The sequence below is a fragment of the Salmo trutta genome, chromosome 13 (assembly GCF_901001165.1).
Source record: "Salmo trutta chromosome 13, fSalTru1.1, whole genome shotgun sequence".
Lineage (NCBI taxonomy): Eukaryota > Metazoa > Chordata > Actinopteri > Salmoniformes > Salmonidae > Salmo > Salmo trutta.
Genome location: NC_042969.1, coordinates 88,058,114 through 88,075,613, shown reverse-complemented (window position 1 = coordinate 88,075,613; position 17,500 = coordinate 88,058,114). Strand labels below are relative to the sequence as shown.

The 17,500-nt window shown below is 46.1% G+C and overlaps 1 protein-coding gene across 1 annotated transcript in view; it reads right to left on the bottom strand.

Moving 5' to 3' along the window:
* tmem91 (transmembrane protein 91) overlaps positions 1 to 17,494 on the bottom strand; it is a 25,535-nt gene extending 8,041 nt beyond the window's left edge. Inside the window, exon 1 of the mRNA XM_029770551.1 lies at positions 16,997 to 17,494. Coding sequence (XP_029626411.1) covers positions 16,997 to 17,452 — 456 coding nt within the window. The 5' untranslated portion in view covers positions 17,453 to 17,494. The remainder of the gene's footprint in view (positions 1 to 16,996) is intronic.
* Positions 17,495 to 17,500: the final 6 nt, after the last annotated feature.

The window sequence follows — 17,500 nt, the reverse complement described above, 5'->3', positions numbered from 1 at the left end:
ACCCCTGTCTGTGTTCTAAATCGGAGTCCTCAGCACCCCTGTCTGTGTTCTAAATCTGAGTCCTCAGCACCCCTGTCTGTGTTCTAAATCTGAGTCCTCAGCACCCCTGTCTGTGTTCTAAATCTGAGTCCTCTGCACCCCTGTCTGTGTTCTAAATCTGAGTCCTCTGCACCCCTGTCTGTGTTCTAAATCTGAGTCCTCTGCACCCCTGTCTGTGTTCTAAATCGGAGTCCTCTGCACCCCTGTCTGTGTTCTGTAAAGTTATGTGTATCAGGGAATGTTCTGTGATGTTCTGATTGATCTGTCCTGTTAAACACTCCCGTCTCAGTGAACACAAACTGTAGTTAGTTGCTGGGGTTACCGTTACAAAGACAGTGTCAGTCTCCAGGGGGATATTAGAATTCATCTGTTGGGTGGGGATTGGTGTGTCCGGGTCAGAGAGGACAATAATATATTATATCATAATATTGTTCACTCTCACCATCCTCAACACACTGCTCTGTTTCTGCCTCTCTCTCTCTCTCTCTCTACTGTATTGCTCTGTTTCTGCCTCTCTCTCTCTCTCTCTCTCTCTCTACACTGTACTGTACTGCTTCTTTCCAATGTCTTAAGTAATTATCTTTTTGTTTTCTCATGATTTGGTTGGGTCTAATTGTGTTGCTGTCCTGGGGGGAAAAAAAGCCGTTAAATTCTACAACCACCTAAAAGGAAGCGATTCCCAAACCTTCCATAACAAAGCCATCACCTACAGAGAGATGAACCTGGAGAAGAGTCCTCTAAGCAAGCTGGTCCTGGGGCTCTGTTCACAAACACAAACAGACCCCACAAATCAAGTGTGACAACCCCAGTGGGATTTTCTGATCATTGTTTAGTAACACTGCGACCTGTAGCCAGATCCACTGGCTCCAGGTCATCTATTGTAACGATCGTCGTAAGGAGTAGACCAAGGTGTTGAGTGCTCATGATAAATATTTATTATTAATTAACTCAGAAAACTATACAAAAACAATAAACAAAGAAACGCGAACGTCACGTTCTGCAGGCTTTACAGAGCTGTGCAAAAACAAGATCCCACAAACCCAGGTGGAAAAAAAAACCCTACTTTAGTATGATCTCCAATTAGAGACAATGAGGACCAGCTGCCTCTAATTGGAGATCATCCCAAACAAACCAACATAGAAATACCCAAACTAGAACCTAACAACATAGACATAGAAAACATAGAATAAACCCCCCTGTCACGCCCTGACCTACTCTACCATAGAAAATAACAGCTTACCATGGTCAGGACGTGACATCTATAAGTCTATGCTAGGTAAAGCTCCGCCTTATCTCAGCTCACTGATCACCATAACACCACCCACCCGCAGGTACGCGCTACAGCAGGTATATCTCACTGGTCGTCCCCAAAGCCAACACCTCCTTTGGCTGCCTTTACTTCTAGTTCTCTGCTGCCAGTGACTGGAACGAACTGCAAAAATCTCTGAAGCTGGAGACTTATATCTCCCTCACTAACTTTAAGCATCAGCTATCTGAGCAGCTAACCGATCGCTGCAGGTGTACATAGCCCATCTGTAAATAGCCCATCCAACTACCTACCTCATCCCCATATTGTTTTTATTTACTTTGCTGCTCTTTTGCACACCAGTATTTCTACTTGCACATCATCATCTGCTCATCATCATCTGCTCATTTTCACTCCAGTGTTAATTTGCTGAATTGTAATTACTTCGCTACTAGGGCCTATTTATTGCCTTACCTCCTCACGCCATTTGCACACACTGAATATAGACTTTCTTTTTTCTCTATTGTGTTATTGACTGTACGCTTGTTTATTCCATGTAACTCTGTGTTGTTTCTGTCGCACTGCTTTGCTTTATCTTGGCCAGGTTACCTGGTTAAATAAAGGCCAGGTTACCTGGTTAAATAAAGGCCTGGTTACCTGGTTAAATAAAGGCCTGGTTACCTGGTTAAATAAAGGCCTGGTTACCTGGTTAAATAAAGGTGAAATGAATAAAAACAGAGGTGGTGGATATTAACGCTGTAAAACCCACAAGTGCATACTGACATTTTAATATAACTTTATTGAATGATGCTCACTTCAGGAAATGTTTTAGTTTTTTTCTGGGAGAGGTGGAGGTCTGAAGAGGACATTTTTGCATATCTTCAACAGTGGTGGGATATAGGAGAAATCCAGATTCAACAATTCTGTAATCAATACACCATGAATGTCACCAGAGATATCAACAGATCAATGACCGCCCTAGAGTCTGAGATAGAGGAACTCCTGACGTTGGTTGAGACCACAGGATAGCGAGGCCTTACTCAGGACCCTCAAGAGAGAAAAAAAAGCTGCATTGGCAGACCTGCTGGTTATCAGAGGTCATGGGGCATTGGTAAGAAGTTTCAGGGAATCTCTGAAATGGATGCCTCGTCTACATTTTCCTTCGGTTTTTCTTAGGGCCATGTTGGAAGAGGATTGGCTAGCAGTAGTTAACAAGAGTTTGACCGGAGGGTTACTAGCGATAAGCTGCAGGAGGGCTGTCCTCACCCTTCTGCCAACAAAAGGGTGACCCTATGGAGGTGAAGAACTGGAGGCCGGCGGCCTTAATGTGCACTGATTATAAGATCCTGTCCAAGGCTTTGTCCACCAGGCTGAGGGAGGTGATGGGACAAATCATACAGGCAGATAGGGGATAACAGGCAGATAGGCGGATAACATTTCCCTGATTCTGGATGTTTTGGACGTCTCTAGGGCTGTTGGATTTGGATGCTGGTCTCATTTCAGTTGATCAGGAAAAGGCATCTGACAGAGTTGAACATCAATACCTACGATGCACTTTTGAGGCGTTTGGTTTCAGCTCTGGTTTTATATTGCCATGATCATCAGGGTGATATATGGTGACATTGAAAGTGTACTGAAAGTTAACGGTGGCTTGAGTGCACCTTTTTAAAAGCGTGTAGAGGTATTAGGCAGGGGTGTTCATTGTCAGGAATGTTTTATGCCATCGCTATAGAGCCGCTACTAAATACCTTTCAGAGGATATTCCTCCTGTTCGTCTCTCAGCCTATTGCTGATGATGTAGTTATTTTTAGTGAAAAATCAAGCAGAGGTGGATAGTTTGAGTCTCATGGTTGATCGGTTTATGGGGGAATCGTCTGGAGAGATCATGGCTTTTCCAGGAGGCTGGAATGGTGAAAGGGAGGTTTTAAGTATATTGGAGTGTACCTCGGGGATGAGGGTACAATGGGAGAATTTTTTTTCGAATGTGGTTCTTGAAATGGTGGAAGGGAGGATGAGGAGATGGCGTTGGTCTCATATGTCATATAGTGGGCGCACTGTTATTGTTAATAGTACCTCTGCACTGTGGCATTGGTTGTCATGTTTAGAGACACCATCCGGCCTTCTAGCTAAGCTACAGGTGATTGCCTTCCCTGTGGCTCAGTTGGTAGAGCATGGTGTTTGCAACGCCAGCATGGTGTGTGCAGCGCCAGGGTTGTGGGTTTGATTCCCACGGGGGGCCAGTACAAAACAAATGCACAAAATGAAATGTATGCATTCACTACTGTAAGTCACTCTGGATAAGAGTGTCTGCTAAATGACGTAAAATGTAATTATTGTAGATTTCTTTTGGGGATAAATATAATCGGGTTCCACAAAGGTAAGGTAAGACCCAGACACAGACCATGTAAAATAAACAATAGTTTAATGTTCCAACAGGGGAAGGCAATAGACAGATCAAGACAGGCAGGGGTCAGTAAACCAGAGGTGGGGCAACGGTACAGGTCGGCAGGCAGGCTCAGGGTCAAGGGGCAGGCAGAGTGGTCAGGCAGGCGGGCTCGGAGTCAGGACATGCAACGGTCAAAACCAGGAGGGCAAGAAAAAGAGAGACTTGGGGAAAAAAAGCAGGAGCTGAGACACAAAACGCTGGTTGACTCAAACAAACAAGACAAACTGGCAACAGACAAACAGAGAACACGGGTATAAATACACAGGGGATAATGGGGAAGATGGGTGACACCTGATGGGGGGGGACAATCACAAAGACAGGTGAAACAGATCAGGGTGTGACAAAGTGTTTTGTATTTGTCAAAAGAGGAGTGGGGACAAGGTATTGTACATCTTACTACTTTCTGGTTCCAGTTTATTCAAAGGTTGCTTTATGGACCGGAAAATATGGTTTGGAGAGGGGTGGCAGGTCTTATATTACAGAAAGTTGGGGGATTAGGATAAAAGAAAGCTTTATTTTTGGTTGATAGTAGCCAGATTTGTAGGGATGGAGTACCTCCGTTTTACAGAGGGTTTGGAGTATAATGAAGGTGTCCAAACGAACTAAGGCTGAGCCAGTGCATTGGCTGCTGGAGGAACCTCTGGTGTGTATGGGGCAAGACTGGATTGTACAACTGAAGCTGTTCCACACTTCTCCAAGATTCTGCTGAAGGGCGAAATCATCGCTCTAAAACAGTTAATGGACATGACTGGGCCCACCTTAATGGATGGAGGACGGGTGGCTGAACATTTGGAGGTGAGGTCGGAAAGGATTGGTGGACAACTGCTGGGATGCTGCAGGAAGACTCTGTCAGTAGAAGAGTGGTTTATGGTTAAAAATCACAAGAAGAAGGTACAAGATGAAAACATCCCATTTACAAGACTAAGGATTAAACCCAAATATCCCAGAGCCAGAAAGAAAGGCGTTATTACTGGATTTGAGAGGGTTGGATGAGGTGGGTTTGGATGAGGTGGGTTTGGACGAGGTGGGTTTGGACGAGGTGGGTTTGGAAGAGGTGGGTTTGGACGAGGTGGGTTTGGACGAGGTGGGTTTGGACGAGGTGGGTTTAGACGAGGTGGGTTTGGACGAGGTGGGTTTGGACGAGGTGGGTTTGGACGAGGTGGGTTTAGACAAGGTGGGTTTGGACGAGGTGGTTTTGGACGAGGTGGGTTTAGACAAGGTGGGTTTGGACGAGGTGGGTTTGGACGAGGTGGGTTTAGACAAGGTGGGTTTGGACGAGGTGGGTTTAGACGAGGTGGGTTTGGACGAGGTGGGTTTAGACGAGGTGGGTTTAGACGAGGTGGGTTTAGACAAGGTGGGTTTGGACGAGGTAGGTTTAGACGAGGTGGGTTTGGACGAGGTGGGTTTGGACGAGGTGGGTTTGGACGAGGTGGGTTTAGACAAGGTGGGTTTGGACGAGGTGGGTTTAGACGAGGTGGGTTTGGACAAGGTGGGTTTGGACGAGGTGGGTTTAGACGAGGTGGGTTTAGACGAGGTGGGTTTGGACGAGGTGGGTTTGGACGAGGTGGGTTTAGACAAGGTGGGTTTGGACGAGGTGGGTTTGGACGAGGTGGGTTTAGACGAGGTGGGTTTGGACGAGGTGGGTTTAGACGAGGTGGGTTTGGACGAGGTGGTTTTAGACGAGGTGGGTTTGGACGAGGTGGGTTTGGACGAGGTGGGTTTGGACGAGGTGGGTTTGGACGAGGTGGGTTTAGACGAGGTGGGTTTGGACGAGGTGGGTTTAGACGAGGTGGGTTTGGACGAGGTGGGTTTGGACGAGGTGGGTTTAGACGAGGTGGGTTTAGACGAGGTGGGTTTAGACGAGGTGGGTTTGGACGAGGTGGGTTTGGACGAGGTGGGTTTGGACGAGGTGGGTTTAGACGAGGTGGGTTTGGACGAGGTGGGTTTAGACGAAGTGGGTTTGGACGAGGTGGGTTTAGACGAGGTGGGTTTAGACGAGGTGGGTTTGGACGAGGTGGGTTTGGACGAGGTGGGTTTGGACGAGGTGGGGTTTGGACGAGGTGGGTTTAGACGAGGTGGGTTTGGACGAGGTGGGTTTAGACGAGGTGGGTTTGGACGAGGTGGTTTTAGACGAGGTGGGTTTGGACGAGGTGGGTTTGGACGAGGTGGGTTTGGACGAGGTGGGTTTGGACGAGGTGGGTTTTAGACGAGGTGGGTTTGGACGAGGTGGGTTTAGACGAGGTGGGGGTTTGGACGAGGTGGGTTTGGACGAGGTGGGTTTAGACGAGGTGGGTTTAGACGAGGTGGGTTTAGACGAGGTGGGTTTGGACGAGGTGGGTTTGGACGAGGTGGGTTTGGACGAGGTGGGTTTGAGACGAGGTGGGTTTGGACGAGGTGGGTTTAGACGAAGTGGGTTTGGACGAGGTGGGTTTAGACGAGGTGGGTTTAGACGAGGTGGGTTTGGACGAGGTGGGTTTGGACGAGGTGGGTTTGGACGAGGTGGGTTTGGACGAGGTGGGTTTAGACGAGGTGGGTTTGGACGAGGTGGGTTTGGACGAGGTGGGTTTGGACGAGGTGGGTTTAGACGAGGTGGGTTAGACGAGGTGGGTTTAGACGAGGTGGGTTTGGACGAGGTGGGTTTGGACGAGGTGGGTTTAGACGAGGTGGGTTTAGACGAGGTGGGTTTGGACGAGGTGGGTTTGGACGAGGTGGGTTTGGACGAGGTGGTTTTAGACGAGGTGGGTTTGGACGAGGTGGGTTTGGACGAGGTGGGTTTGGACGAGGTGGGTTTGGACGAGGTGGGTTTAGACGAGGTGGGTTTGGACGAGGTGGGTTTAGACGAGGTGGGTTTGGACGAGGTGGGTTTGGACGAGGTGGGTTTAGACGAGGTGGGTTTAGACGAGGTGGGTTTGGACGAGGTGGGTTTGGACGAGGTGGGTTTGGACGAGGTGGGTTTGGACGAGGTGGGTTTAGACGAGGTGGGTTTGGACGAGGTGGGTTTAGACGAGGTGGGTTTAGACGAGGTGGTTTTAGACGAGGTGGGTTTGGATGAGGTGGGTTTGGATGAGGTGGGTTTGGACGAGGTGGGTTTGGACGAGGTGGGTTTGGACGAGGTGAATGGGAAAGACTTATATAGGGGGTGTATCAAGGTTTTGAAAAATAGAAAAGACTCTCCATGGAGGGTAAAACCGGGCCTTGATGACAAGGTAAAGCCAGCATGGAGAGCACTGTACAAGCCATCGGTAGTAAAGGGCACTGGTGATATGCAATGGAGGGTTTTGCATGGCATCATTACAGTTATTACTTTTATATCTTAAATGTTGGAGATGGATGTCCTTTTTAGTAATATAAAATGAAACATTTTCACTGTTTTATAGAGTGTGACAGGATAAAGCCTCTTTTCGAAATACTGGAGCCTTTGTTTACAGCTTTAGGGGAGATTTTCCAGTAAGCAACAGAAAAGCAAAATGTCAAAAATGTTATTTTGGGACAAGCTAAGACGTCAATTTTTCTGAGTAGGAAACATAAAATATACAGAGGGTCATGGACAGGATGTAAGATGTGTTTATAAAGGATTAGTCAAAGCGAGAATAAAAATGGATTTTGAGTTGTTCTCGGCTGTCAAAGAGCTCCCACTGTTTGAGGAGAAGTGGTCTTACAAAGGAGAGGTACGTTTTGTGGAGGAAACTATTTTTTGATTATTAAATAAGTTGAATGTATATATATATATATATATATATATATATATATATATATATATATATATATATATATATGCTTTTTTATGTCATGTTTTTGTTTAATTTCTGAAAAGGCACAGTGTGCCATTATTTGTGTTAATAATTAAGTATAAAATAAAGGCTTTATAAAAACTCTCTCTCTCTACAGTACTGCTCTGTATCTACCTCTCTACAGTACTGCTCTGTATCTACCTCTCTACAGTACTGCTCTGTATCTACCTCTCTACAGTACTGCTCTGTATCTACCTCTCTACAGTACTGCTCTGTATCTACCTCTCTACAGTACTGCTCTGTATCTACCTCTCTACAGTACTGCTCTGTATCTACCTCTCTACAGTACTGCTCTGTATCTACCTCTCTACAGTACTGCTCTGTATCTACCTCTCTACAGTACTGCTCTGTATCTACCTCTCTGCAGTACTGCTCTGTAGCTACCACTCTCTACAGTCTTACTCCGCTCTGTATCTACCTCTCTACAGTACTGCTCTGTATCTACCTCTCCTACAGTACTGCTCTGTATCTACCTCTCTACAGTAATGCTCTGTATCTAACCTTCTCCAGTACTGCCGATACTAACTCTCTACAGTACTGCCTATGTATCTACCTCTCTACAGTACTGCTCTGTATCTACCTCTCTACAGTACTGCTCTGTATCTACCTCTCTTACAGTACTGCTCTGTATCTACCTCTCTACAGTAACTGCTCTGTATCTACCTCTCTACAGTACTGCTCTGTATCTACCTTCTACAGTACTGCTCTGTATCTACCTCTTACAGTACTGCTCTGTATCTACCTCTCTACAGTAATGCTCTGTATCTACCTCTCTACAGTACTGCTCTGTATCTACCCTCGTCTACAGTACTGCTCTGTATCTACCTCTCTACAGTACTGCTCTGTATCTACCTCTCTACAGTACTGCTCTGTATCTACCTCTCTACAGTACTGCTCTGTATCTACCTCTCTACAGTTACTGCTCTGTATCTACCTCTTACAGTACTGCTCTGTATCTACCTCTCTACAGTACTGCTCTGTATCTAACTCTCTACAGTACTGCTCTGTATCTACCTCTCTACAGGTACTGCTCTGTATCTACCTCTCTACAGTACTGCTCTGTATCTACCCTCTCTACAGTACTGCTCTGTATCTACCTCTCTACAGTACTGCTCTGTATCTACCTCTCTACAGTACTGCTCTGTATCACCTCTCTACAGTATGCTCTGTATCTACCTCTCTACAGTACTGCGCTGTATCTACCTCTCTACAGTACTGCTCTGTATCTACCTCTCTACAGTACTGCTCTGTATCTACCTCTCCTACAGTACTGCTCTGTATCTAGCCTCTCTACAGTACTGCTCTGTATCTACCTCTCTACAGTACTGCTCATGTATCTACCTCTACAGTAACTGCTCGTACTACCTCTCTACAGTACTGCTCTGTATCTACCTCTACAGTACTGCTCTGTTATCTACCTCTCTACAGTACTGCTCTGTATCTACCGTCTACAGTACTGCTCTGTATCTACCTCTCTACAGTACTGCTCTGTATCTACCTCTACAGTACTGCTCTGTATCTACCTCTCTACAGTACTGCTCTGTATCTACCTCTCTACAGTACTGCTCTGTATCTACCTCTCTACAGTACTGCTCTGTATCTACCTCTCTACAGTACTGCTCTGTATCTACCTCTCTACAGTACTGCTCTGTATCTACCTCTCTACAGTACTGCTCTGTATCTACCTCTCTACAGTACTGCTCTGTATCTACCTCTACAGTACTGCTCTGTTTCTGACTCTCTCTCTCTCTCTACTGTTGAAGTCATCGCCAGGCTACAACATTCTCACAACCCTTCTGTTCTGTTCTGCCCTCTTTCCCTGCCTGCCTGCCTGCCTGCCTGCCTGCCTGCCTGCCTGCCTGCCTGCCTGCCTGCCTGCCTGCCTGCCTGCCTGCCTGCCTGCCTGTCTGTCTGCCTGTCTGTCTGTCTGTCTGTCTGTCTGTCTGTCTGTTTTACACTTAAATACTTTATGAAAAATCCTTCTGATGTATAGGTAATCCAAACTGACAGGAGCAACCCATTGATGTGCTTACATTGATACTCTGATTTGTTAGAAATTATCCAATTGAAATTATCTTTTGTTTTGTACAACAACCCTCATTTTGACGTCACCACAAGCGACTTCAACGACGGCAGTCTTAAACTGAAGAATGTAGCGAATATAAAGTAGTGGAAGAATTCAGTTAGAGATGTCAGGGAAATGAACAGACGGTATGACCTGACTTGGTTCACCTCTGTGTACCTTAGGGCATCAGCTATATTAAAGCGCTATGACTATGTAGTTATGCATCAGTTACAGTGGACTACATCATCAGGAGCCCAGTCAAAACTGTTCAAAACTGCACCCCAATGGTGGAACAAGCTCCCTCACGACGCCAGGACAGCGGAGTCAATCACCACCTTCCGTAGACACCTGAAACCCCCACCTCTTTAAGGAATACCTGGGATAGGATAAAGTAATCCTTCTAACCCCCCCCCCCCCCCCCCTTAAAATATTTAGATGTACTATTGTAAAGTGGTTGTTCCACTGGATATCATAAGGTGAATGCACCAATTTGTAAGTCGCTCTGGATAAGAGCGTCTGCTAAATGACTTAAATGTAAATGTAAATGAGAGATACATTGTTCTGAAGCCACATCTTTACAGTCCCACACCTTTGTAAAAAAAAATATATATTTTGGAAGCTATAAAAGAGCATCCCTGTCAGTCATCTAGTGTAAACATAAATCATTGGTTTAAATAAAGTGTTTTGCTCTGTTCTGTCTCCTGGATCTATTCTCAGCACTCTGTGTGTACCGACACATAAAACAAACACCCCCTGTCACATCCTGACCAGTAAAAGGGGTTATTTGTTATTGTAGTTTGGTCAGGGCGTGGCAGGGGTGTGTTTGTTTTATGTGTTTCGGGTTCTTTTGTTGGTTAATGTTCTATGTTATTATATTTCTATGTTCTTTCTAGTTCTTCTATTTCTATGTTTAGTTTCTTGGCTTGACCTTCAATTGGAAGCAGCTGTTCCATCGTTGCCTCTAATTGAAGGTCCTATTTAGTAGGGGTGTTTTTTCCATTGGTGTTTGGTGGGTAGTGTTTCCTTAGTATAGTCTGTGCACCTTACGGGACTGTTTTCGTCGTTTGTTTTGTATAAGTGTTTTGTTTTTGTTTTTTCTTTAATAAATAAGAAGATGAGCATTCACATACCCGCTGCGTTTTGGTCTACTCAATACGACAAATATGACAGTACTGTCTACTGTACTGTCTAGACAACACGCCAATGCCTTGCAACATATACCGATCCAAACTGGATGTCCCAGCAATGAGAGACTGCACTTCTAATATACACTGAACCCCCCCAAAAAAATATAAACGCAACGTGCAACAATTTCAAAGATTTTAACTGAGTTACAGTTTCAATTGAAATAAATATAAATGATGGCCTAATCTATGGATTTCATATGACTGGGAATACAAATATGGATTATATATATATATATGCATCTGTTGGTCACAGATACCTTTAAAAAAGTAGGGGTGTGGATCAGAAAACCAGTCAGTATCTGGTGTGACCACCATTTGCCTCATGACTCATCTCCTTCACATAGAGTTGATCAGGCTGTTGATTGTGGCCTGTGGAATGTTGTCCCACTCCTCTTCAATGGCTGTGCGAAGTTGCTGGTTTATTGTCAGGAACTGGAACACGCTGTCCTACACGTCGATCCAGAGCATCCCAAACATGCTCAATGGGTGACATGTCTGGGGAGTAAGCAGGCCATGGAAGATCTGGGAAATTTTCAGCTTCCAGGAATTGTGTACAGATCCTTGTGACATGGGGCCGTGCATTATCATGCTGAAACATGAGGTGATGGCGGCAGATGAATGGCACGACAATGGGCCTCAGGATCTCATCACAGTATCTCTGTGCGTTCAAACTGCCATCGATAGAATACAATTGTGTTCGTTGTCTGTAGCTTATGCCTGCCTATACCATAACCCCACCGCCAGCATGGTGCACTCTGTTTTCAATTATGCTATTATGTGTTTTTTTCCCGCGTTATTTGTAACTTATTTTGTACATAATGTTTCTGCCACCATATATTACGGTAAAAAACAGCTTCTGGATATCAGGACAGCGATCACCTCGGATTAGACAAAGATGTTTTCTTCAACAAGCAGGACGCACAGGATGTACTTCGAACACCCGACAAGGCCAACATCCCCGTCATTGGCAGGAGAAAGAGACGCAGGTATAGAGGACACAGAGAAGGGTGTCTCGTAAGGATCGGCCGACGGCGAGTGCCGTTACCGTCAATATTACTTGCCAACGTGCAATCAATGGACAATAAACTAGACGAGGTACGATCATGAATATCCTACCAACGGGACATCAAAAACTGTAAGATCTTATGTTTCACGGAATCGTGGCTGAATGATGATATGGCGGGACCTGCTAGATAGAACAGCACACTCTGGTAAGACGAGGGGGGGGGCGGTCTGTGCATATTTGTAAACAACAGCTGGTGCACGAAATCTAAGGAAGTCTCTAGAATTTGCTCGCCTTAATTAGTATCTTATGATAAGCTGCAGATCACACTATTTACCAAGAGAGTTTTCATCCATACTTTTCGTGGCTGTTTATTTACCACCACAGACGGATGCTGGCACTAAGACCGCACTCAGTCAGCTGTATAAGGACATAAGCAAACAGGAAACCGCTCATCCAGAGGCGGCGCTCCTAGTGGCCGGAGACATTAATGCAGGGAAACTTAAATCAGTCTTACCTAATTTATATCAACATGTTAAATGTGCAACCAGAGGCCCAAAAAATGTACATCACCTGTACTCCACACACAGAGACGCGTACAAAGCTTTCCCTCGCCCTCCATTTGGTAAATCTGACCGCAATTCTATCCTCCTGATTCCTGCTTACAAACAAAAATGAAAGCAGGAAGCACCAGTGACTCGGTCTATAAAAAAGTGGTCAGATGAAGCAGATGCTAAACTACAGGACTGTTTTGCTATCACAGACTGGAACATGTTCCGGGATTCTTCCAATGACATTGAGGAGTACAACGCATCAGTCACTGGCTTTATCAATAAGTGCATCGATGACGTCGTCCCCATAGTGACGGTACGGACATACCCCAACCAGAAGCCACGGATTACAGGCAACATTCGCACTGAGCTAAAGGGTAGAGCTGCCGCTTTCAAGGTGCGGGACTCTAACCCGGAAGCTTATAAGAAATCCTACTATAGCCTCCGACGAACCATCAAACAGGCAAAGCGCCAATACAGGGCTAAGAATGAATCTTACTACACCTGCTCCGATGCTCGTCGGATGTGGCAGGGCTTGCAAACCATCACAGACCACAAAGGGAAGCACAGCCGAGAGCTGCCCAGTGACACGAGCCTACCAGACGAGCTAAATCACTTCTACACTCGCTTCTGAGGCAAATAACACTGAAACATGCATGAGAGTATCAGCTGTTCCAGGCGACTGTGTGATCACGCTCTCCGTAGCCGACATGAGTTAGACCTTTAAACAGGTCAACTTTCACAAGGCTGCGGGGCCAGACGGATTACCAGGACGGGTGCTCCGGGCATGTGCTGACCAACTGGCAGGTGTCTTCACTGACATTTTCAACATGTCCCTGATTAAGTCTGTAATACCAACATGTTTCAAGCAGACCACCATAGTCCCTGTGCCCAAGAACACCAAGGTAACCTGCCTAAATGACTACAGACCCGTAGCACTCACCTCTGTAGCCATGAAGTGCTTCGAAAGGCTGGTAATGTCTCACATTAACACCATTATCCCAGAAACCCTAGACCCACTCCAATTTAAATACCGCCCAAACAGATCCGCAGATGAGGCAATCTCTATTGCACTCAACACTGCCCATTCACACCTGGACAAAAGGAACACCTAGGTGAGAATGCTATTCATTGACTACAGCTCAGCGTTCAACACCACAGTACCCTCAAAGCTCATCACTAAGCTAAGGATCCTGGGACTGAACACCTCCCACTGCAACTGGATCCTGGACTTCCTGACGGGCCGCCCCCAGGTGGTGAGGGTAGGTAGCAACACATCTGCCACGCTGATCCTCAACACTGGAGCCCCTCAGGGGTGCATGCTTAGTCCTCTCCTGTACTCCCTGTTCATCCACGACTGCGTGGCCAGGCACGACTCCAACACCATCATTAAGTTTGCAGACGACACAACAGTGTTAGGCCTGATCAACGACGAGACAGCCTATAGGGAGGTCAGAGACCTGGCCGGGTGGTGCCAGAATAACAACCTCTCCCTCAACGTGATCAAGACTAAGGAGATGATTGTGGACTACAGGAAAAGGAGCACCGAGCACGCCCCCATTCTCATCGACGGGGTTGTAGTGGAGCAGGTTGAGAGCTTCAAGTTCCTTGGTGTCCACATCAACAACAAACTAGAATGGTCCAAACACACCAAGACAGTCGTGAAGAGGGCACGACAAAGCCTATTCCCCCTCAGGAAACTAAAAAGATTTGTCATTGGTCCTCAGATCCTCAAAAGGTTCTACAGCTGCAACATCGAGAGCATCCTGACTGGTTGCATCACTGCCTGGTACGGCAACTGCTCAGCCTCTGACCGCAAGGCACTATAGAGGGTAGTGCGAACGGCCGAGTACATCACCGGGGCCAAGCTTCCTGCCATCCAGGACCTCTATACCAGGCGGTGTCAGAGGAAGGCCCTAAAAACTGTCAAAGACCCCAGCCACCCCAGTCATAGACTGTTCTCTCTACTACCACACGGCAAGCGGTACCGGTATGCCAAGTCTAGGACAAAAAGTGTTCTCAACAGTTTTTACCCCAAGTCATAAGACTCCTGAAAAGGTAATCAAATGGCTACCCGGACTATTTGCATTGTGTGCCCCCACCTAACCCCTCTTTTACACTGCTGCTGCTACTCTCTGTTTATCATATATGCATAGTCACTTTAACTATACATTCATCTACATACTACCTCAATTGGCCCGACTAACCAGTGTCTGTTATGGCCTCGCTACTGTTATAGCCTCGCTACTGTATATAGCCTCGCTACTGTATATAGCCTCTCTACTGTATATAGCCTCTCTACTGTATATAGCCTCTCTACTGTATATAGCATGTCTACTGTATATAGCCTCTCTACTGTTATAGCCTCTCTACTGTATATAGCCTCTCTACTGTATATAGCCTCTCTACTGTTATAGCCTCTCTACTGTATATAGCCTCTCTACTGTATATAGCCTCTCTACTGTATATAGCCTCTCTACTGTTATAGCCTCTCTACTGTATATAGCCTCTCTACTGTATATAGCCTCTCTACTGTTATAGCCTCTCTACTGTTATGGCCTCGCTACTGTTATAGCCTCGCTACTGTATATAGCCTCTCTACTGTTATAGCCTCGCTACTGTTATAGCCTAACTACTGTTATAGCCTCTCTACTGTTATGGCCTCGCTACTGTTATGGCCTTGCTACTGTTATAGCCTCGCTACTGTTATAGCCTCGCTACTATTATAGCCTAGCTACTGTTATAGCCTCGCTACTGTATATAGCCTAACTACTGTTATAGCCTCTCTACTGTTATGGCCTCGCTACTGTTATAGCCTCGCTACTGTTATAGCCTCGCTACTGTTATAGCCTAACTACTGTTATAGCCTCGCTACTGTTATAGCCTAGTTTATTTTATAGCCTCGCTACTGTTATGGCCTCGGTACTGTTATAGCCTCGCTACTGTTATAGCCTCGCTACTGTATATAGCCTCTCTACTGTTATAGCCTAACTACTGTTATAGCCTCGCTACTGTTATAGCCTAACTACTGTTATAGCCTCGCTACTGTTATAGCCTAGTTACTGTTATAGCCTAGCTACTGTTATAGCCTCGCTACTGTTATAGCCTCGCTACTGTTATAGCCTCGCTACTGTTATAGCCTAGTTACTGTTATAGCCTAACTACTGTTATAGCCTCGCTACTGTTATAGCCTAGTTTATTTTATAGCCTCGCTACTGTTATGGCCTCGGTACTGTTATAGCCTCGCTACTGTTATAGCCTAGTTACTGTTATAGCCTCGCTACTGTATATAGCCTAGCTACTGTTATAGCCTCGCTACTGTTATAGCCTCGCTACTGTATATAGCCTAGCTACTGTTATAGCCTAGCTACTGTTATAGCCTAGCTACTGTTATAGCCTCGCTACTGTTATAGCCTAGTTACTGTTATAGCCTAGCTACTGTTATAGCCTCGCTACTGTTATAGCCTAGCTACTGTTATAGCCTAGCTACTGTTATAGCCTCGCTACTGTTATAGCCTCGCTACTGTATATAGCCTAGCTACTGTTGTAGCCTCGCTACTGTTATAGCCTAGTTACTGTAATAGCCTAGCTACTGTATATAGCCTCGCTACTGTATATAGCCTAACTACTGTTATAGCCTAGCTACTGTTATAGCCTAGCTACTGTATATGGCCTAGCTACTGTTATAGCCTAACTACTGTTATAGCTTAGCTACTGTTATTGCCTAGCTACTTTGATTTGATTTGATTTTTTCACAACTTTGACATCAGCAAACCGTTGGCCCACACGACACCATACACGCTGTCTGCCATCTGCCCGGTACGGTTGAAACCGGGATTCATCCGTGAAGAGAACACTTCTCCAGAGTGCCAGTGGCCACCGAAGGTGAGCATTTTCCAAATGAAGTCAGTTACGAAGCCGATCTGTAGTCAGGTCAAGACTCTGGTGAGGACGACGAGCTGACAGATGAGCTTCCCTGAGACTGTTTCTGACCGTTTGTGGAGAAATTCTCCCGGTTGTGCGTGAGGCTGGTCTCAGAAGAAGCCGGATGTGGAGGTCCTGGGATGGGGTGGTTACACGTGGTCTGCGGTTGTGAGGTTGGTTGGATTTACCGCTAAATTCTCTAAAACGATGTTGGAGGTGGCTTATGGTAGAGAAATTAACATTCAATTATCTGGCAACAGCCCTGGTGGACATTCCTGCAGTCAGCATGTCAATTGCACGCACCCTCAAAACGTAAACAAATCTGTGGCATTGTGTTGTGTGATAAAACTGCACATTTTAGAGTGACCCAGCACAAGGTGAACCTGTGTAATGATCATGCTGTTTAATCAGCTTCTTGATATGCCACACCTGTCAGGAGGATGAATTATCTTGGCAAAGGAGAAATGCTCACTAACAGGGATGTAAACAAATTCGTTCACAATATTTTAGAGAAGTAATATCTCAGCAATTTTTTATTCCTGCTCATGAAACATTGGACCAACATATTGATTTATATTTTTGTTGATTGTAGAGTAATATAGTATTTAGAAGACATATATTATCCAAAGGGACTTTCATGCATATTTGATGTATGGGGGGGCCCCAGCAGGAATCGAACCCACGACTCTTAGCATTGCAAGAACCATGCCCTACTGACCATGCTACAATGGGATCCTCTCTCACCTCGTAGTCGGGCAGCAGTTCGTCTTCGTCCTCTAGACTGTAGAAGACGGAGTGAAGGTCCTGTTGGCTCTCTGCAAACAGTTTCCTCTCCAGCGGTGACTCGGGGTAGATGTCCACAAACGTGGTCTCCAGATAGTCCTTGTTCCCCAGGGCCATGGCGTCAGGGTGGCCCCAGAGAGGTGCTGGTGGGTACAGGGTCTGCAGAGTGCTGGGGAGAGAGCAAGGATCTAACAGCTGCTGTTGGACCTGCTGGTGCCCGATCTCCCCTGGTCCTGGTTCTCCTGCCCCTCCGCAGTAAACCCTCCAGCCCAGCGGTAGTGTCTTATCTTCCTCACACCTCATCAGGACACCGTTGAACTGGCGGTTAGTGGTGCAGGTAGTACCCAGGCCTCGGGGATCTGCCTTGGGGCTCTCCCTTCCTAGGAGAGGGTGCTCTAGTTCATCCAGACTCTCCATCCCTCTTTCTCTCTCTCTCTGATCTGTTCCGGTAGATCGCTATAACGC